General features: G+C 41.5%; 1 protein-coding gene across 1 annotated transcript; it reads right to left on the minus strand.

Moving 5' to 3' along the window:
- Positions 1-21051: 21051 nt before the first annotated feature.
- Positions 21052-22885, minus strand: Six6 (SIX homeobox 6). Its single transcript, XM_027929831.3, has 2 exons — positions 22314-22885; positions 21052-21220 (listed from the first exon to the last, which is right to left on the minus strand). The coding sequence occupies exons 1-2, from the start codon at positions 22883-22885 to the stop codon at positions 21052-21054; spliced, it is 741 nt and encodes a 246-aa protein (XP_027785632.1).
- Between the last annotated feature and the right edge of the window lie 461 nt (positions 22886-23346).

Below are 23346 nucleotides of genomic sequence, written 5' to 3' on the forward strand. Positions count from 1 at the left end.
CTAAAGGGCAGTGGAATAAACAGACAATTAGAAAACACAGCTAGGGATTTGGAGATCTGATAGTAGCACTATGAAACCCAAGATAGTTGTCAGTTTAGAAGATCCAAGGGAAAAGAAATTAAGGAAAATAGCTAATTAGACTAATAAAAAATAAGAGGAAACACAGAAATCTTCAAATATACAAACTGTGATTTATTCAGGAAACCTGGTTGCATGAAGCCCAATTCAAACTAGCTTAAGAAAGAAAAAAAAAAAAAAAGACACACACACACACACATACACACACACACACACGTTTAAAGGAAACTCTGGCCTTGGGCATGCCTGGATCCATGGTCTCAAACAATGCTTTCATGGTTCTCTTTTTATCTGTCTCTTTATCTCTGCTCCTTTCACATTCAGTCTTTTCTAATGCATGCAGCATTGCTGCCCTGAAACAAATGTGGCCTCCAGCAGCAGAGGCATCACAAACCTTTGACTTCAGCTCCAAATGAAAAGAGAAAGTTATCCCTTAGCCTCTAATTTGAAAAATTTCATGAATTATTAATTGTTCTAGGTTGGATCACTTGCCAAACTTGCCTCTTGAACCAGTCATTGTTTCTAGGTGACTGTCACCCTATAATTATTGGAGCCGGAGCAGAGAGACATTGATTAGCAGCTCTACCAAGTTCATGTATGATGGTGCTCAACCAGTTCTTCAGATCCCATGATGGAAGGAGTGTCAATCTCAGAGCATGAGAGATCTCATGGGTCAGGCCACGGGGCCCAGGTTTGTAAGGGAGGGTTTGTATGGATAGGAAATCAGGCAATTTATTAACAGTTGGAGAAGGTTCTATGACTTATGTGGATAGCCTTTTATTGAGATTTTACTGAGTTTTGTCATTGTTGATGAATTCATCAACTGAGAAAGAAATGGGTTCTCTTCATCAGAGTGGCAGTGGAGTGGTAATAGGTAAAAGATTTGTTACCAATGTTTGTATAATTTTTAGTTTTTACTTCTTTTCATTTGTTTATTAAAAGAATAAAGAGCTGGGTGGGGTTGTGACTCAGTGGTAGAGTGCTTGCCTTGCATACATGAGGCCCTGGGTTTGAACCTCAGCACCATATAAAAATAAATTAAAAAAAAACAAAAAAAAAAAACCCAAAGATATCATGTCCATCTACAACAGAAAAAAAAAAAAGAATAAAGAGCTAGGCACAGTAGTACATACCTGCAATCCCAGCTACTTGGGAGACTGAAGCAGGAAGATTGCCAGTTTAAAGCCAGCCTGGGGGCAATTTAGCAAGATCCTGTGTCAAAACTGAAAAATGAAAAAGGGCTGAGAATGTAACTCAGTGGTAGATTGTCTGCATGAGGCCCTGGGTTCAATCCCCAGTACTGGAAGAAAACAAACAAGATTTATGGTCAAAAGAGAAATCTGATTATTTATTCAGAATATAATGTGAATAACTCCAAAGGGATAACTGCTTCTTCTCTAGTTCTACCTTCAAAATGTCTGCCATTGCTTTCACTCTGTGCCTGATTCATACCATCTCTCATGAGGCCATGCCAAGTGTAGAAGTGGACTCCCTCTGAAAGCCTTTGGAACTTGCCTTCAGATGGGGAGGATCCCCAGAACCTTCCTGATCATCCTCAAATTCAGATTCTACAGAATGAGGGAAGAAAAGAATGAGGAATACTCTTTGTTGCCATATTTTACTCAAGATATAAAATAGTCATGGTTCTATGGTTCCCTTGGGATAACTGTGGAGCCCCTCTTGTAGAGCAAAACAATCTATGCAGAAGGTAGTAGTGGTCATGCAAATTTGAAAAGTAATTCAGAGACAACATTTTTGTGGCTGAGATTTGAGATTAAGAAACAACACATTTTAAAGGTTCTAAAAAACATTGATTAGCGCATACCACATTAACAAGCAGATACAAATTAAAAAACAATAAGCCCATGGTGATTCATGGTGACTCAGCTAAGGTAATTTGGTACCTAAGACAGGATGTTCTTTGTTGTCCTCCTCAGTCTTTTTTGGAGGGGAAGTGGAGAAGGAGGGAAAGGGGAAATCAATTTAATGTTTTCCATTAAAGTGAATTAAAATTATGCAGAATTACTTTTCTTGGTTTTTGCAGTTTAACAATGAATAAGCACATGTTTATTTGATGGAAACTCTATCACTCCTTCCTGGGAGTACAAACATGTTGGAGCCTTCCTGTTAAGAAGAATATGTTATTTGACTCCAAAAAAAGGGGGATACCATTTTTTTTCACTTTTTATCTTGTAATAATTTTAGAACATAGAAAAATTTCAAAAATAATACAAACATTTCATGTATATGCTTTGCCCTGCTTGCCTGTGTCAGTTAGCTTTCTGTTGCTGTGACAAAATACTGGATAAAATCACCGTAAAGAAGGAAAAGTTTATTTTGGCTCACAGCTCCAGAGGTTTCAGTCTCTGGTCAGCTGGCTCCATGGCTGTTAGGCCTATGGTGAGGCAGAAACACCGTGGCAGAAGGGCATAGTGGAGGAAAATGTTCATCTCATGGCAGTCAGGAAGCAGAAAGAGCTTGAGGGACAAGATGTGGGCTCCAAAGGCATGCCCAAAGGACCCACTTCCTTCAACTAAGTCCACCTTCTGCAGTTTCTCCGTTTCCCAATAGTCCATTCATCTATGACTCTATCAAGGGATTAATTCACTAGTGAGGTCAGAGCCCTCATGATCCAATCACCTTCCCCACCTCTAAACACTGCTGCATTGGGGACCTTTAACACATCAGCCTTTGGGGGATATTTTGGATCTAAACCATTACTTTCCCCTAATATTAACTATTTAGATAACCATTACACAGTTAGAAAAACTGGGAAATGAACATCGATGCATTACTATTGTCAAAACTATGAAGATAACTGAAATTTCACCAGTTTCTCCCCATGTCAGTTTTTTTTTTTTTTTTTTTTTTTTTTCAGTTTCAGAATCCAATCTAGTATCCTACACTGCATTTAGTTGTGGTATATCAGTAGTTCCCTCCAACTGAGACTTATCTTTTGCTGGTCTTCATAACCTTGTCACTTCTGAAGAATACTGGCTAGTTTGTAGAATGCCTCTTCATTTGAGTTTGCCTAGTGTTTTCTCATGAAGAGGTCATGAATTTTTGACAAGAATATCATGGAAGTCATGCTGTGTTCTTATTACATCATACCCAAGATACTAATGTCAATATGTGTTATTCCTTGGGATGTGAATTTTTCTTGATTACTTAGAAAGTTGGTTGTGCTGGGGTTTTCATTGTTAAGTTCTATTTTCCCCTTGTAATTGATGACTATCTTGGGATACTTAGAGAATATATTAATATTCTATTTTTTCTCAAACTTTGCCCACTAATATTTGCAGCCATAGGATCTAGTCTGTAACAACTAACAAATACTATAGTATTTGCCTAATGCTGACTTTGTTATTATTATTCTCTCTACATTTTATAAGTTAGAGTTCTTCTATAAGGAAATGCTTCTCTTTCATCCCCATTTATGTATTTATTCAATTATTTATTTATAATAATATGGACTCATGGATATTTCTTATACTTTATGTATTATAAGTCAATATTATCATTATGTAACTTAGTTGCTGAATTTTTCCAATTCTCTGTATTGTAGAACTCCTTCAGATCAGATCCTCTATCCTTTTTTTTTTTTGCTACTGGGAATTGAACCCCCAGGGGTGCTTTACCACTGAGCATATCTCCAGTTCTTTTTGTTTTTTATTTTGAGACAGGGTTGCTTAGGGCCTCTCTAAGTTGCTGAGGCTGGCCTCAAACTTGCAATCCTCTGCTCCAGCCTCTAGAGCCACTGGGATTACTGGTATGCATCACTGTGCCTAGTTGCTCCTCTGTTCTTTTAACTTTCTTCCTTGTATTTTTTTTAATGTTGAAAAGAAATGTATTTAAATTTTATCCACTTTTTTTTTTTCAGTCTTGATCCTCATTTATTCTGCAGCCTGACTTAGCAGGAATCTAGATGCACACAAGACTCTATCCACATTTTTATTGGTACATTTTACCCACATTTATTTATAGGTACATTTTATTGGGACATTATTGGTACATATTGATGGAATTTGTTGTTACATACTCATACATGCATAAATGCACAATATAACAATATAATTGGGCCAGCATTACTCCTCAGCACTTCCCCACTCTCCTCCCTTTTTTGAGAACTTGTTTTTCTAGTGCCACAATTGTATCTAGGCTCATCTTGCTCCAGCCCTGGTGATCACCACTTCCTAAGGGACCCTGATTCCCTTTATTGGCCTTGCCCTGAGTCCTGCACTTCTCTCTGCTCTGGTGGGCCACCTTTTGGATATGATATCTTCTTATATGCAGTTTATTTCTCCGATTCTGGCCTTGGAAGGACAAACAAACTATCCTGAACAATAGCTAGTGAACCTCTTCTTGTGCCTTCTGTGTGCCTCCAATTCCCTTCAGAACTAACCCGGCCCCACCCTGCTTTGGTTCTTGTATCTAGTGACCTTTGCTACTGCCTTATCTGGACTAAGATACTGGCATCCCAATACTAGAGCCTACTTTTTGTTTACTATATTGACTGATGCAAATACCTCTAGGCTCAGTCTCTGTCCAGCCACATTAGTGGTAAAATTTAGTGCTATGGAGGAAGAAAGTTTCTAGTTAACTATGCTGACCTAGACTCAGCAGTAGGGAATGATAAAAGCAGTTCCTCTCTCTGAGCCTTGGGGAGAGTTTGGATTGAACTCTTGTGGGTAGAGATGTCAAAGCACTCCCAGTGATTGGATAGTCCCAGGAGGTAGAGTCAGGCCAGGAGCTTTCCAAAGAGCCCTAAGGGATGGCCTGTTTGTGAACTCTGATAATAGTCACTTCTATTAATAATTGTATTACCTGTTTAATATTTCCTACCTGTTATCTTTTAACCTTAATTTTTCACAAGCTATAGCTTCACATTAGCTATACGTCAAGGATTTTAATGGAGGATCTGTCCCATAGGGATGGAGATGCAAAGGGGAGAACTTTGAGATAGGAGAGAAGTTACAGTGGCAGGGATCATAAGTGGGACCGCTGTGCCTGGTGGTGTGGCAGTTTCCTGCAGTAGTAGGAGTGTGGTATTGTGACAAGGAAACATAGCAGAAAAATGTAAATAAAATTCAAAAACAATCTGGGGAAATCTCAAGTAATTTACTTCAATCAAGGGCACAGGTTCATTGTATTTTCATATGTAGAAGAAGTATGGCCTGAGACCTTATTTTGTGGTTATAGGCTGTGAAAGCCTGGACATTTGAACCAGACCTATCAAAATTTATCTTGTGTGTTTGGGCCAAACATTCTAGAGTAATAACATCATGTTGAATTTTATTTCTGTCAACTATCATAGTAGTTATTTTTTTAGTTATATTTTTTTAACCTTCATACAAATCTAAAATTAAAATGTTGGCTTAGGATGGTGACCTGTGATACTCACTGTGGTCCACCATGCAGATAGAGAATCTGTGGTTTTTAAAAATGTATCCTTATCCTCTTTTTTCAGCTGAGGTAATCATTCTCCCATCCCAGGACTCTTGGCATTTCTTTCATTGCTCATAGAGTATCTAAGATTTCTAGTAGTTACTTAGAGAGACAACCTCAGCCAGTTCCTACTGGATCTTGGAGTGTAAGTCATCATTGTTTGAATATTTGGATTTACTTACGAGGGCTAAGTGCTCCTTTCTGATCTCTACCTATTGGACATTCATTTACTGATAATTACTTAAACTGTGAAAATGTGAAGAAACTTTCAATGTGAGTAGAAACCTGAAAATGCCTATACATAGTAGGTAAGCAATAGATGTTGGATGAATGATTATAGGATGATTGAATGAATGAATGGATTTCTGACCAGTTTGAATGTCTATAATAGTGTTAATGATACCATTGGGGTATTGACAGTTATTGTTTCTTCACTAGAAGAATGAGACTTATGATTTATACAAACTAAGATTTTATAAGTTTACTACTTAAGATGTTGCAATGCAAATACCAAGCTGATCCTTTTACCTAAAAGAAATGATATTTTAGCTAATTATAAATTAGACTCTAAACAGACCTGATTTTTCAATCTTCATCTAGAAGAATGATATTGTATGCCAAAATACATTCCACTGTCATGCATATCTAAAAAGAACAGATGAAAAAAAAAAAAAAGAATGAGATTGCTTTTTCTTCTCCCTTTGGTCTATAAAGCTGCTTGCTTTTATTGATTATTAGCATTATCCATCATGGTGAGTTTTAAAATTTCATTTAGATGACAAAATATTTCAAGATATGAGGCCCATGATTGAAAAAAAAAAAAGCCCTTGGATAAAAAGACTGGAGATGACTGGATCAAATATCTAAAATACCTTTCAATTTAACATTAACCTTATTTTCTCATTTTCAAAATCACCCATCCAAAAATGTAAATTTCAATAAGTTCTGACAAAAGGACATTTTTTTTCTTCATTGGAAAGAAAAACTGTGAATTAGTAGATGAAGAATATGAAGAATTCTGAATTCTCTGTTACACTTGATTTTTATGTGAAATAATTTTATTTGAACCCTTTGAATTTAGCTTCAATATCAGTGTTATTATCATCTCCAGGGCTATTTGTTCCATTTACTACAAACTCTGATAGAATTTACTAGAATAGGTAATGATTCACATGGTTAAACAAATTTAAATATATCATTTTCATCTTTAAGTTACTTTTTTGCTTTACAATATATATTTTATTATAATTATTAGCACTTATTAATTGTATAAGATAATTGGTTTCATTGTAACATTTTCATACATGCTTATGCATAGCATGCTTTGATTATATACACCTTCCCTATTACCCTCTCTTACCCACCCCCTTCCTGCTGGTCCCCTTTCCCTCTCTAACTTTCTACTTTCACATCATCTTCTCCCCACTACATTCCATATATGAGAGATAACATGTGATACTTATCTTTCAGAGTCTGACTTATTTCACTAAACAAAATGATTTCCAGTTCCAACCATTTTCCTGAAAATGACATGATTTCATTTTTCTTTAGAGCCATAGCATTTTTCAAAACAAGAACACATGCCATCACTTACGCATATTTCATTAGAAGGTAAGTTTCTCCTTTCATCTTGTAGGTGAAGAATGATCTTTACCAAAAACTTCACTTTAGTTATTAGTTTATTCATTTAATTTTAATTTCACCTTTGAATAGGTAATGATTCACATGGTTAAACCAATTTAAAATATACAAAGTTATACATTGAAAAGTGTCCCTCTCATCTTGGGACTCTATTTGTTTAGTTGCTCTACCAAACTTGAAACCACTGTATAGGTTCTTGTGCGTCCTTCCAGAGTTTATTTATTCAGATATGAGTAAATATAAACATAAGCTTTTATTTACTCACCTTTAAAAAAATCTGATTGCTATCTTTCCCTAGTAATAAATGGGCTATTCTTTCTTTTATTTTGGCTTTGGGGAAAAAAATACTTTATTTTATTATTCTAGGGGTGTGTAAGACAGTTAATAAAATACTTCATTTTTTTCCTTTGAACTTCAGCTCATTCAAAATAAAATTTCCTAATATAAAATATTATGATTCTGGCTATCCTTTATGTTATGTTCATTTATTTAATTCATTTATTCAGCAAAGATCTATTGAGTTTTCTGCTGTGTGAAAGATCCTGGAGGATCCTCAGTTCTTGGAGGATCAAAAATATTATGAATCTTGTTCTTGAAGATCCTGTATTTGAGGCAGGAGGGCAGTGAATTCACCATGCTTTAAATTTCAAAACAGTGAAGCAGCTAAAAGAGGCTGTAACAACCTATGGTCCTCAAGCACCCTTCACTGTAAGCTTGGTCGAATCCATTAACAACTTGAACATGACACCAGCAGATTGGGCTAATATGTGTAAAGCTGTGCTAAATGGAGGACAATACCTGTTATGGAAGGTTGCCAATGAGGAATTTTGCAAGGAGATGGCTAGGCGAAATGCAGCAGCTGGTTATCCTCAGAGAAATCTAGATATGTTGTTAGGAAAGGGACCTTATGAGGATCAGCAGCAACAAATTGCATATGATCCTGGCGTATACGCACAAATTGCTGCAGAGGCGGTTAGGGCATGGAAGACTTTACAAGGACATGGAGGTTTACAAGGTCAATTATCTAAGGTAATACAAGGAGCTAATGAATCTTACGCTGAATTTGTAGATAAGGCTTATTCAAACAGCTACCAGAGTTTTTGGGAATACAGAACAAGCAATGTCATTAATAAAACAACTGGCTTATGAGCAAGTGAATCGTTGGTGCAGAGAAGTCATTAGACCATGGAAACATGAAGATTTAAACACATATATTAAATTATGTAGAGACCTTAATGAACAAGAGCAAGTCGTGGCAGCTGCAGTAAAACAGGCTTTAGATGCCAGAGACATTAATGAACAAGGGCAAATTGTGGCAGCTGCAGTAAAACAGGCTTTAGATGCCAGGCCAAGAACATGCTACAATTGTGAACAAACAGGACATTTTAAAAGGAATTGCCCCATAGGAGGAGGGTTTAACAAAACTAGGTATCAAAGGAGTAGAATACCGGGTATTTGCCCACGATGCCGTAGAGGGAGACATTGGGCTAATGAATGCTGTTCTCAAACCACCATAGAGGGTACTCCATTATCAAAAAACGAACAAGGACCAGGTGTTTATCCACGATATCGTGGAGAAAGGCATCGGGCTCCATTGCCAAAAAATGGACAGGGGGGCCCAATGCTCCGGGGCCCAAAACCACAAATATACGGAGCATTGGAGGAACCCAGCAACCCCATCAGGGTAGTGCCCAGGACACATTGTCCATTAGATCCCTCATCAGACAAACCAGAGGGAGCGCAGTGTTGGACATCTGCGCCTCCGCCAGATCAGTACTAACTCCAGAGATGGGAGTTCAAATCATTCCCACAGGGGTAAAAGGACCTCTTCCCAAAGGAACAGTAGGCTTATTATTGGGATGCAGCTCTTCTACTCTAAAAGGACTTATGATAAGTCCTGGGGTAATTGATCCCGATTATGAAGGTGAAATAAAAATTATAGCCAGTTCTCCAAAGGGTATATCAGTAATTTCACCAGGAGATAGAATAGCACAGTTACTAATAATACCCAGCCTACATGATAAATTTTCCAGTCGTACTGTAGAAAGAGGTTCCAAGGGATTAGGCTCCACAGGTGTAGATTGGGCTATGCTTTCTTTAAATTTAGATTCTCGCCCCATGCTAAAACTAAATATTCAAGGACATGAATTTAATGGGCTACTGGATACAGGTGCAGACCTTAGCATCATCTCTCATCAAGAATGGCCAAAACATTGGCCATCACAACAAGCCACTCAAACGCTTCGAGGCCTAGGAGTGGCGACTAATCCCCATAGAAGTGCAATGGTATTAGATTGGAAGGATCCTGAAGGATGTGAAGGAACTATACAGCCGTATGTATTCGATCATCTTCCCGTAAATTTATGGGGACGAGATGTCCTAGATCAATTAGGTTTGACATTAACAAATAACATCAACCAAAATGCACCCACTATTATGACTAGACAAGGTTTTAGGAAAGGAAAAAGATTAGAAAAACAAGAACAAGGTATAGCAGCACCAATACAAATAGATCAAGGAACGGACAGACATGGGTTGGATTTTCAGAAAGGGCCACTGAGACAATAAAAATTACTTGGAAATCAGAAAGACTAGTATGGGTTCCTCAGTGGCCCCTGACTAAAGAAAAGATACAAGTAGCCCATGATCTGGTCAAACAACAATTAGCGGAAGGACATATACAACCTTCTGTATCTCTCCATAATACTCCCATTTTTGTCATCAAAAAGAAATCTGGTAAATGGAGATTATTGCAAGATTTAAGAGCCATTAATAATGAGATGGTTATTATGGGACCTGCTCAATCGGGGATTCTTCAATTGTCTGCTTTGCCAAAAACTTGGTATGTTTTAGTTATAGATATTAAAGATTGTTTTTGGTATAGTGGGAAATATAAGATTTGAAGCTAAATAGCTATGAGAGATACATAAAATGCCTCAGCAGTTCAAACAAGGGAGCCATTAGTTAAATCCTATGGGTCAGGGAAGCTTCTGGGAGGAAATCGGCCTTTGAGCTGAGCCAGGAAAGTTAACTCTATGTACCTATGAAGGAAGAGGAAGAATATTTCTGACGGTGACAGAAACTCAAAAGTAGTTTAAACAACAAAAGAAAAAGGAGGAGGATATCGTGTTAGCTATTGTAAGCAAACCAGAGAGACAAGGCCAGAGCTGGCTTCAGCATGGAGCCGGCTTCAGCATCAATAGCACAAATAGGATCCTTCCTGTAAGAGGTGACATGGCTGAGGTATGGTGTTCTTACTGATCTCAATCCAAGAGTACAGAGAGAACTGCTTCTCTGCTTCCAATTCAGAATTTTTTTCTGAAAGGCATGGCCCTGTTTGGTGGTTAGACCTCACTATGGGTTGGGGGAAGGAAAATTCTATATGACAGAAACATTGAAGTGGGGAGGGCCAGTTCCCTAAGGGTGCTGCTACCAGAAGAAGGTAGAAAGGGATGCAAGGCAGACACAAAACATGGAGATCTATTTACAACTGCATCATGAACAAAGGCATGAAGACAGCAAATTGCAGGCCTTGCTCTGAATTTAGTGAGATCCATTATGTTCCAGAAGGCTAGGGTGAGGCATCTATGGAACAGAAGTTAAGAAGGTACTCATTCTTGGATGCCAACCCTAAACTAGGACATTGAATAAATACTTCCTTAACTTTTATACCTCAGGCAATTTGCTTACCTTAATCTAATCCTGGTCCTGTTAGAAGGAAGGGAGACTCCATAGATGACGATGAACAGGTTGAGTAGTTTGAGGACCAGGTAGAGCGACTTTTGAGGTAAACATTTTGATGGAGTGATGTAAGTAAAAGTCATAGTGCATGAGTTAAGGAGGAGCATATAGAGAAGAAATAGGGGCAAATAATGTAGGCTACTCTCTCATAAAGTCTGATGGTAAAGGGAAGAATAGAAAAGGAATTGTGTCTTGAGAGCAAAGCCTGAGAGGCCTGACTAGATGTATTTATTTATTTAAAATACATTTTTTTAGTTGTCAATGGACCTTTATTTTTATTTATTTATAAGCAGTGCTGAGAATCCAACCAAATGCCTCACACATGTTAGGCAAGCACTCTACCATTGAACTACCACCCCAGCCCCTTCATTTCATTTTCAATATTGCTGTTATATGACTTAAAAAACAGTCATCTACTTCATTGGAGTGATTTGAAGGGTTCTTGGCTTCCTTCCAACCCCAAATAATTTTCTACTAGCCTGATGTGATGTCTGAATTGCACCATTAGTGACTTGGGTTATTGAATTAAAGGATTATCTCCTAGCAGTTAGAAAGTACCATCTCAGGTCCCAATCTGTAGGTAATTCATTAAGCTTTTAGCAGCTATTTTTATGTGGATGTGAATTGGTTTATCTGATTTTTTTGGTGACTCCTGAGAATAGATTTTGATAAAGGGAGAGTGAAGAACACTGAAGGGCTTTTGACAATTTGGGTTGGGACACTTGTAAGGAGGCAAAGTGGAGGGGGGACTCCCAAAAGGATAGGTAAGGAGGTTCAAAGGGATAACCCCACCTGGTGGTTCTACCCAGGGCCAGCTCTCCATGAGCAATCCTAAACTGTCCTCCTCCATCCGCGAATCATTTTTAAAAATAGCTTTTTAGTAGAACCCTGTTGTACTATTCTGGGAAAATACACTGTCTCAGGTGATAGACAAGAATAAAGGACTTGGGATCAGAAAATTGTTCTTATCACTCATTGTTTATGCAGAGGAAGAATTAACTTGAAGCAAATGATGCTTTGGCTTTGAGATACCTCACTTGCACAGGCCTCTTCTAATGTCCTAGTGATTTGCTCACATGATCTTGCATTTTTGGAAAATTTTTAAAATAAGATAATTTAATTACAGTAGGCCATTGCCTCTTTCTATTCTTATCTTTCTTCTGTCTAGTTCCTCTCCTGCTGGGTGGCACTTGAATAACCATAGTCGTTTTGGGGATCCAGTAGCTGAAGGAGTTGGAACTTGAGTTGGAGGTGCAATTAATTTGGGTTTGGTGATATATATTTTAATGATTTGTTTTCACTTCTTTTTAAAGTTGTCAGCTGCTGAAGTGCAGGAATGTCTTGCAGGAATATTCCTATTGCCCAATGTGCTGACTTTTTCCCTGCATCAACGTGTAAAGTCCTTGACCACAAACTGATTAGTGAGGGTGTCATTGCAAAGACTAGTTAGGACAGGTCAAAGCATCTTGAAGTGACATGAAATCTTATTGATCACATGTGAAAGAAACTTCATTGAGGCTTTTCCAAATTTTATACCAATCCAAAAGTAATATATGGCATTGCCAATAATGGGCTTTGAAGATAGAAGCAATTTATCTAAACTATTAATAATAAAAATATTTAAATTAACCCACACTAGGGGAAAGATCGAATTATCTTTCTATTTGGGGCTGTTTTATGAAATTGTTGTCATAAAGAATCAATCAAAGAACATATAGAGAAAAAAAACGTAGGGTAAAAAAATTATTCTAGAGGTGTGTAAGACAGTTAATAAAATAATTTTGTTATTTGGATTTTGTGGTTATATTTGCTAGGTTTTTAAAATTTGTAATTGTGTGGTTTCTTTTCTCATACCCAATTTTGTACATATAATTTTGTATCTTTCATCTTAAAGAGTGTCTTCCCCCCTCCAAGTTGCGAAAACTTAAGGTCCTACAAGATCCAGATTCTTCCCTGGTCCTGTGACTTTGTAATGTGAGCCCCAGTTTTCTTAACTAAAAGGTAGGAGTCACCCTATTTGCTGACTTATCTAACAAAGTTCTTGAGAGTGAGATGGTGCAGGTGAAAGGATTTTATTATTAATTCTACAGCTCCAGGGGCTGGGATTGTGGCTCAGCGGTAGAGCGCTTGCCTAGCATGCACGGGCCCTGGGTTTGATCCTCAGCACCACATAAAAATAAATGAATGGAATAAAGGTATTGTGTCCAACTACAACTTAAGAAAATCAATCAATAAATAAGTAAATAATTCTACAGATCCATACAAATACATGTAAAGTGAGATCATTGCTTCTTCCTCAAAGAAACAAGCCTTTTATTTTCCCCAAGAGGTTATGTTACTTCTCAGTGACCATACTTTATTTTTTTAAATATCTTTATTTTTTATTTATTTATTTTTACATGGTGCTGAGGATCGAACCCAGAGACTCATGTATGCAAGGCAAGCTCTCTACCACTGAGCCACAACCCCAGCCAGTGACCATACTTTATATCTGGGGTTATCTTGACTTGCAGTGTGGGCAGGGATCTTCTTGGAGAGCTTCACATCAATGCCAAGCAGCCCTAGGCAAGGTAGAGAGCCTAGGAAAGAATAATGGTGCACTAGCATAAGCCCATCTACTGCTACTGATGGAAAAACTTGGGTCACTCCTGGGGATGGTGAAAAGAAGATGCTTTAGATACTGAGGACAGCATTTAGCATTTAAATTCACCTTGGCTTGGGGGAGGGGTTATAGTGTAGCTCACCGGTAAACCAGATGCTTTGCATGCATGAGGCCCTGAGTTAAATTCCGAGCATCATTCACATAGTCAACAATATTATGAATATGCCAATGACACTTATTACAAGAGTCATATAGCATTTCTTTGCCTTAATATTTAACCAGGAGAGTGGGAAAAGGGAAGTTCCATTCTCTCAACAACTATTATATGTGAGGGTCTATGAAAGTTGTTTTATATTCATTATTCCAGTAATATTCATAATATCCCTGAATATTATCAATTTCATTCTATGGCGGTAAAAACTAAATCTCAAAGTGTTGAGTGACTTGTCCAAATTCATAGCAATTAGGTACTTCAAACCAGTTTCATTTGATTCACCTGTCAGGTGTCAATCCATCGCCACAGTATCTTTACAAAATAGACTTATTTTTCCTATTTATTTGTCTAATTTAAACTGATGAATCCTGCTCACACAGTCAAGATTACCTGAAAAAAATTTTGATGTCTAGTATGCATGCATAGGTCTTTGGTTCAAATACATAATTTATCATGAATTTATAAAAAGTCAAGAGTACACCTGATACAATAAAACATGCTTTAAATGGTGCTTAATTTAAATAGGCAGATCATTAACAAGAATCTTAATGTTTGCAATATCAAATTAATGTATGCCACCTGAACTTAGGTGTTTGTTTTCATGTTAGAAAATTCAAAATTAATCTCTTCAGAAAAAAATTATACATATATGTATGTGTGTATATGTGTGTATATATATATAGATATGTAAATATATATATAAAATCAGAATACTCAGGTTGCAGATTGACAGTGCCAGGCTAAAATGACTTTCCAGGAGGCAGCCTTATATATATTTTATCGGAATTCAAAATTATACGCAGTTCACTGCTTCGTCCATTAAAATTTAAAATTGGGATGAGTTTGTAATCAAGTAGATTTTCATAGAGTCTTTGCAATTTAAGATTTTAATGAAAACTGTGGTTTATCCCGTTCCAGGTTAGCTTAAGCATGAGGGTGGGATGCCAATTCTCTGTCTTAAAAGTGGATCCCTTGTCTGAATTTGAGATTTTTTTTTGTGTGTGTGTGTGTGTATGTTTACTTTTTAAAGGTAAAGGTGGAAGAAGGATAAAGGAGAGGGCAGTGGGGAGGCAGAAAGAAAGGGAAGGGTATTATTGTCTTAGTTTATTTCTCCTGGAAAGAAACAAATACCTTAGACTGAGCATTCACAAATGAAGAAATTTATACAGTTAGGGAGGTGGGAAGTGCAGGATCAAGGGCTCAGCAGATTTGCGACTGGTAAGTGCTGGAGTTCTCTGCTTGTAAGATGGTCTCTTCATCTGGCTGGGGCTGGGGCTCAATGGTAGAGCACTCAAATAGCATGCATAAGGCACCACATAAAAATGAAATAAAGATATTGTGTCCACCTACAACTAAAAAATAAATATTATTTTAAAAAAGATAGTCTCTTCTTGCTGCATGGTAGAAGGGTAGAAAAGAGACTAGCAGTCAAGTTTTTTTTTTTTTTTTTTTTTTTTTAAATAAAGGCAGTACCATTCATGAGGGCAGAGCTTTCATGATTTAATCACTTCCTTATAATAGGCCCCATCTTTTAATACTGTTGCACTGGGAATTAAGTTTCAACATGAATTTTGGAAGGATACAAACATTCAAAACACAGCACTTATCAAAGAGGTGGAAACCTTTATTACTCTATAACAAAAATATTAGAAATTCTATTTTATAGTCTTTAGTGAGTGTAATGGCTAGACTTTTTGAAACCTAAGGGAATGACTCTCGCCCTAATGTTTGGGAAATGTGTTGTGTGAGAAGAATATTTTCACATTATGAACTCAAAACCACTGGATTTTGAAAAACCATAGGCTCAGAGGGATAGAACTCAACAAGCCAGTCAGCGAGCTGGGAGGATTTAAATAAACTTTGGGTTCAGCCAGTATGTCATCTTTGCTGTTCAAATAAGCTCAGAGCTAGCAGAGGTTCTCCACTAATGTAGAACAGGCCGGTTTCAAGGAAGATTCATGAATTCACTCAGGTTTAAAGTATTCATTGAGCACCTACTACTCAGTCTAGGTGCTGGGTGTACAAGGATGAATAAATTCGGTCCTTGCCCTTAAAGAGGAGATTCTATGGAGGAAGGGAGTCCAACGGGCAAATAAATACACAAAAAGATGTTACAAGCATTAAAACCACCATTTAGATAAAGTGTAATCTGAGCATTAAGGAGGAAGTGAACAATTTTCTGTGGGCGGCTCACTGGTTCAAGAGAAAGTTGGTGGAGGTAGGGTAAATTTGGTGGCTTGACCGTTTAGTGGCCCAGGTAGAGGGCAGTATGTGGACAGAGCAAAGTACCCCGCAAGCGGAAACAGCGTGAGCAGAGGCACGGAGGCGTGAAACTGCCTGTGCTGCCCTGGGATCGCCCTCACCACCCTTTGTCTGCGGACAAGGCGGTGAAAGGGGAAAGGTTTGTTTGTTCTCTCTCGGTTGGGTACGTCTAAAGATGCTTGGGAATATAAATCCTAGCAGAGACAGGATCAAGGCAAGATCTAGAGAGCTGCGAGCCAGGATGCACCCTGAAATGTCTAAGAGTTTAGAAAGGTAAACCGGAGTCGCAAGGTTTCCGAAAGAAGGGGGGTCCCGGTGGCTTGCCAGGCTTAAACCTGCGGTTTGTTCCTCGTAGTGCACTGCTCCCGGTCTCCTCCCGGACAGCTGAGCCTCCGCCGGCTGCGCAAACCCCCCCTGGAGGCCCCAGTGCCTGCATATCCCGCTCCGTGGGTCTGAAACCTCTCAGCTTTTTCACCCTGGCCGGGTATCTAGCTCTGCGCCGCCTACAGCCAGGGGCTACTACTGCGGTGGGGCTAGCGGTCCGGGCAAGACTCGCGCAGGCCTAGGCCCCACGCGCGCGCAGACACTTGCGCAGGCCCAGACCCGCGCGGCGGCCCTGCATCGCTTAACTGAGGCTCTAGCAAAGCCCAGCCGTCGGCGCGGCCCCGAGGCCGAGCGCGCGTCTCCGTGGCTCCTGGAGCGCTCACTTGGGTGTGTATTTTGCTCACCTTGGTTTTTATTTAACCCCGTCCCCAGGTTTTGAGAGATTTCTCTCCCCGAGCTAGTTGAGTGTGGCCGTCACAACAGGAGTGGCTCGAGGCCTACAGTGTGCGAGCTCCCCGGGTGCTGGACGGAAAAGGTGGGTGCGCGGAGTTGCTTCCCCTCAGAGTCGCGATCCGAGCCCGGAGGAAGGGGCACCTTCCCGGCAACTGTGGGTCCGGGCCAGCCTTCTCCTTCGGAATGAAGTTCAGGCCCCACCATTTCGCACAGGACCGCCTCCCCGAGGGGACCCACGCGCCCGCCGCTCCTGCGGCCTCTTTCCATCGGGCCTCCAGGAGGCCTCCCGGCCGCTGCCGCCCGTCCCTCGCGCCGGGCTCCAGGGGCGGCCGCGCCTCGGCGCCCGGGCCAGTGCGCGGACAATGACCCCTTCTCCCCTCTCTGCCTCCTTCTCCCGACACCGCCCCTTCTTTGCCCGCAGGCAAACCTATTAGCCATTCAGGCCGACAAAACCCCGCGGCCCCGCGCATTGTCCCGCCGAGCGCCCGGCCACTGTCATTAGCCCTGATTACGCTGAGCCGCCTGACAGCCCCGCGGGCCGCCCGGCAGACCCCCCATTCACCGCCGCCCCCCGGCCCCGCCTCACAATGGGAGCGGAAATCGTCCGCGCTCCCGCGTCCCTGCTGAATAGAGCGAAAAGCTGCTTCTCTCCTCCTCCCGCCCCATTCACATTCTCTTTGGATACAATATTTTTTTCCTTTTTGTTAAAATTAGGGAGAGAGAACGAGGTCAAGGAAGACTTAGCCTGAGCTCTTTGCCTGTCATTTGTTTAATGTAAACAAAGAGCAAGTCCTCCCCCACCCAAGCCTCTCCTCCCCACCCTCTCAGATTTTTATAAACAAACTGGTGAAGGGGAAGAGGGGGTGGGCAGCGGCGGGTGGAAGCCGAGTGGGTCATTAAGTGGAGGCGACAGGAACTGCGGCATTTGGGGAGCAGGGCCATCGGTTTTCTTTCTCTCTCTTTCTTTTCTTTTTTCTTTCTTCCTTTCTTTCTTTTTTTTTTTTTTTGTGGAACTGAAGGATGATTGGAATAGTTACAAGCGGTAAAAGAATCTGAGCGGAGACTCAGGGTAAAATCCTGACATTGGTCAGGTCTCTTGAAATGTAAAAATGCTTACTTCTACTCTGCCGGCCGGAGTAACTGCTTTTGGGGCAACTGTGATAAAAGAATTTCAGAAGAAAGGAAACTCATCATATGGAGATATCTCTAAATTCAGAACGTTAAGCCTTTCTACATTTTATTGATTAAAAGAACCCTGTCTAGAACAAGATGAAACTGATATTGGGGGTAGGGGGCTTAAAAAGAAATCTTTTATAATAATGTTCATGGGAAAATTTGGACCTTTAAATAAAAGAAATCTCAAATAAAAGAAATATCTGTGAAGATCTGGACTAATTTCCAGTATGTGGTCGCCAAATAATTGATTATTCACAAAGGCAGTTAGGTGTCACCAGATTTCACATAAACGTGTGTGTGTGTGTGTGTGTGTGTGTGTGTGTGTGTGTTGGGGATTGAACCTAGGGCCTTGTGCATGTGAGGTGAGCACTCTACCAACTGAGCTATATCCCCAGCCCCAGATAAATACTTTTTAAAAGAATCTTTAAAAATGCATTAACTACTTAAGATTCTAAAGTGAAATTAGAGGAACAAATCTCCAGATTATTGAAACATTATAGCCACTTTATAATGTAATCCTTAGGGAGCATGTTAATTTAAGTAAATGATAGATGTAGTTTAAAGGCTTTCACTAAAACAAAATGTTGAAAACAACAACAAACAAAAAACCAACTTCCACCACTGTTTGGCCTTCTTGCTTTCTCCAAACAAGTAAGTGTCATTTAAAAATTCTTTTCAAGAGAAAGCTTAGTTCCTAGAAGTGCTACCTGTTTCCTTTAAAATGCAGAATGGGCATTTCTTTCTGCTTCCAGACATCATTTGAACTGATAAGTGGGTTGGAATCTTTAGAATATCATTTTTTTTACATTATTCCACTCATTAATTCTTTCCTTTTCCTTTTGGACCTGGAATCATCAAGTTAAGAGAGAAAGTTTGCCAAATAAAGCCCTCCAAATGCTGGTTCTGGGCAACTCCATAGCTAGGATGGGGTGGAGCTGGGGCACAAGACTGGAAATCACTGGATTTTTCATAGAAGTGCAATACTACTTGGTAGATTCAGGACTATGGTGAGGCAATACAGGCATTTAGAGTGTAAATTTTACAGAGACCTTCAGATTTCTGGCACTTACATGACCTTGAAAATGAGTGGCTCCTTAAAATTTGCATTCTAGGTGCCTCCCTGTAGCCCTGTCCTGCTCCTGGGCATTTGAGGAACTAGTGGAACTACTTTGTGCTCTAGGAAACAAACTTCAGTCTGGAAAGAGCTCTATCATCTTAGCCATTCAGGACCTACAGGAAGGCATTTGCTTGCTTTTGGGAAGAACACCAATTTGCTCACAAAGGGTTTCTCAATGCTTCAGTCTAGGGCTCTTGTGCAAGAAAGAGTTTTGATTTTTAAAAATTCTCCAAAAGGGGCCACTGTGTACAATGACAGTCATTTATAAAGTTCAGATGAGCCAAATCTGTTTAAGTAATTTAGAAATCAAAAATCAACCCTTCCTGGGCTTTCAAAGTATATCTTGCCATTTGACTGCTTTTTGTTTTCCATTACTTCAGTTATTTTGGTTGGTTTGCAGATCAACATATCTGCCTAAATTATCCACTAGTTAGCAGGCTTCTGACCCAAAGAACATCTAAGGACAGAGAGGTAAATTGAAAGGACTCTAAGGGGGTGGGGAGAGAAGTCCAGCTCAAGTGATTTAAAGATCAGTGTCAAATTTTATAATATGCAATCTGTTTCATTAGGTAAAAAGCTTAGGAGACTCTTTGGATAGCATTTCCTTTCTTAGTGTCAGAATAGTAGTATGTGTGTGTGTGTATGCAGAAGGAAAAATTAATGCTAGGAATATTTTATATTTTTAATTGAGGCTATTACTAGGAGAGTGAGGCTCTTGATCACTGATTCTAAAATGTGGAATCAGACTTTTAAAAGGTTTACCATTTTTCTGCAGCCTTGTCTTACCCTCAATTTGTGACACAATTCTATACTACCCTCCATCTTGGTATCTGTCTAGTTGAAAATCATTCGTTAGATTAAAACTAAGTTCTGCAGCAAAAAAAAAAAAATGCTCCTATCTTCTTTGTTTTTTGGTCTTATTTTAATAAAAGCTCAATTCTAAACGGAGTATATGCTCACTTAGCATGATCATGAGTGCTCACTACTTGAGAGGAGCCTCAAAGAAGATGGAAAGCCTTTTTGTTACCGAATATGTGGCAGGATGGTTTTGCTTTTTTATAAAATTGGATCTATTAGTAGAGCCCAGTCTGGTTTCCCAAACTGTTCCTGCTTCATAAAAATTAATGTTGGTGGACAAACCCTAATTACCTGACCTGGGGATGTGGGGGATTGCCTTATAGGGCATACTCATGTTGCCAGTTTCTAGGTTTAAATATATCAGAGTGTGTTTATATGTATGTACACCGCATACTTACATACATACATACATATTACAACTTGGCTTCGCAGATGGTTATGGACCTACCATTAGTTGTTTTAGAAATACACTGGGAGACCCCAGAGATGGCCTAAGATACAGAGAAAATCCTGATGAGACTATTTGCAGCAGAGTCCATCCCTGCATGCCTGGTAAAGGAAATAAGAATGATCTTAAAAAAAAAAAAAAATCTGAGCAGCTCCCTTAATTAAGAAAGGTTGTCCACCAAGTTGTTTTATTGTTTGGCTTCTCCACACAGAATGCACCAGCTTGCGTTTAGAAACAGCAAGTTCCCCAAGCTACAGAGAAACCTACCATGGCAGTCTCTTAAATAAGTAAACAGCATATATATGTTTTGTTAAAAAAAACTTTAAAGCAAAAGTTATACATATATAACAGCGTCCTTTCGACGTGAAATACCCACAAGAGACTCAGGGCAGGCGCTCAGCGTGTAGTTCGGGTTCCGAAGACTTCTTCGCAGCAAAATCCTTGGGAAAAAGCAAAGCGAGGACAACGGGGCGCTGCCGTCAGGCCTCACCGCGGGCGCCTGTGATAGCGGCGGAAGGGCGCCACTGGAGTTGGGCGGACCGTGGAGCCGCCACTGAAACCCAAGCCCGCGGGTCCCTGGCCACCTGGCTTCCGTCGGTGGTGTATTTGTTGGTCTTTCATCCTCTTTTCCGCTTCATTGTTTATCTCGTTTTTACACGGGATTCTGTTTCTGAGCGTGCTGGTTGGGCAGCTTAGATGTCGCATTCACTGTCGCTGGATGTGATGGAGATAGCCGAAGTGGCCGCCTTGCTGGATAGACTAGCGGCCGGACTGGTGGAGACACCCAACACCTCCGGGGTGCCCTCGCCCTCGGCCCGTAGAGCCCGCCCGGAGCCTTGCGACAGAACCTGCTGCTGTAGTCTACGGGGAAGGAAGGGGACACGGGTCACACTGCGGAAAGTTGCCGCCGCCCGTCGTCTCCTTTTCCCACCCCCCTCCCCCGGCCCGCATTCCTTCAGCCCCGTGACCAGATGATCTTCCTCAGACCCGGGCAATTAAGGTGGGGAAGGAGAACCGACAGAGGTCAAGCGGGAGTCCTCGGCCGCTTCTTGGCAGAGTCCTGCAATTGCCTCCGCCCCCTTCGCTCCCTTTCTCTGCTCCACTTCCCCTGTCTTTGGTCTTTCCTAGTTGTTCCCTACCTTTGGGAGACTTACATGACTCTAAGGAAATAGCCGAGGTGTGGATGAATAGGACAGAAGGCTTCGGACTTGGGACTCCCTTCCCAGTAGTGCATCTGTCTCGGGCTAACCTCTGACTCAGTACCCGTGAGGCTCTGTCGGCTCCAGCTAAAGGCAAACATTGCTGCCTGAGGGTCGCACGGAGAGTTGGGGCCTGGGGAACGAGGCAGAGCCCTTGGCCAAAATGTTTTTTGGACTAATAGAGATCCACACGTTCAGTAACGAGAAGCCTGGGCCAACTAGTTTGTTCTTGAGACTAGTCGCGCATGGGAAGAAGAAAACTAGACTTTGCACTTAGGAATAGGAGTCCTCTCAAAAACCATTTTCAAACCATTAGAGAAGGAGGCACCTGGGCTTTAAAAATGATAACCTGCAGCCGACACGTAATAAGCCAGGCTTTCCTTAATAGTAGGAGCCTGGGCCCCGGCTGACAAGAATTAGATTTAGATCTTGGAGTCTCCCGATCTTTTCTAGGATTTTAATCTTTATTTCTCTCCTGCCGACCCCTCTTCATGAAGCCTTAGTTTGGCGACCGAGGCTAGCTGCTATAGTGACCCTGATACGCCGTGAACGATAGAGAAGTTGAGGAACTAGGTGACCATAGGGAACACGCGCACGACAGCCCAAAGCTCAGTGGGCTCGTAAACCGAGGATAGAATGTGCTCCCAACTCCTGAGATTTGAATCGGACTCTCCAAGTACCAGGTACCGCGCCAAGAATGTCTCCACCCGCCCCCTTCCCTTGCTCACTAAGCGCGGAGGCCGCTAGTTACCGACCTGTTCTTGGCTGCAGCCGCCCGGTCCCTTTGTCGGCGGTTTTTGAACCAGTTGCCCACCTGCGTGGGGGTCAGTCCGGTTGCCTGGGCGAGCTCGCGCTTTTTGCTGGGGTTGGGATATGGGTCCTGCAGATACCACTCTCGGAGCAGGTGTCGCGTGCGCTCCTTGAAGCAATGTGTCTTCTGTTCGCCATCCCAAATGGTACGCGGCAGCGGGAACTTCTTCCTTACGCGATACTTGTCCACTGGCCCCAGCGGCCGTCCACGCAGCTTCTCCGCCTCCTGGTAGTGCGCTTCAAGCCATAGTGCCTGCAGCTTAGCGTGTGACTCCTTGGTGAACTTGTGGTTTTCCAGGATATGGTAAAGCTCGCGGTAGTTGCCACCGTGAAAGGCCACGATGGCTCTCGCGCGCAGCACCGACTCGTTCTTGTTGAGGGCTTCACAGGCCGCAGGGGCCACGGGCAGCGACCACAGGAAGCGACCCAAGCGCTCTACATCGCCGCTCTCCTCCAGCGTCTCACATACCCCGGCCACTTGCTGGGGGCTGAAATTCAAGATGGGTAGCTGAAACATTGAGGCAGCGCCGGCAGCTGTAGGGACACTGAGCCCGGGGCGGGACACACAGCAGATGCCCGCGGGCCAGGGCGGGTGCGCCAGGCTCTTCTCCGCGAGGCGCCTTGGGGTTACACCGCTGGGGCTGCAGTGGCGGCACAACGGCCAGGAGCTAACGTCCCCGACTGGAGGAGGTTCGGCTCGGCTTGGCTCAGGCACGCAGGCAGGCTAGCTGGCGCGACTACTGGGGTGGGAGGATTGGCGGCGCGGGCGCCATGGAGACCCCCTGTCAGTCACTGGTCGGCTCTGCCAATCAAGGCTGCGACCAGTGCGCCCTGGCCATTTCAGCACCTCCCAGCACTCGACAGCGCCCGCTGTTCGCCGGTGGACTTTTCCTCAGTATTTCACTGAACCCAGAGGATGAAAAGACGTAATGAGTGGCTGGAAAGAAAACAAGTAAGAGCGACAGCGTTTCGCTCTCC

This window comes from Marmota flaviventris, chromosome 2, assembly GCF_047511675.1.
Source record: "Marmota flaviventris isolate mMarFla1 chromosome 2, mMarFla1.hap1, whole genome shotgun sequence".
Lineage (NCBI taxonomy): Eukaryota > Metazoa > Chordata > Mammalia > Rodentia > Sciuridae > Marmota > Marmota flaviventris.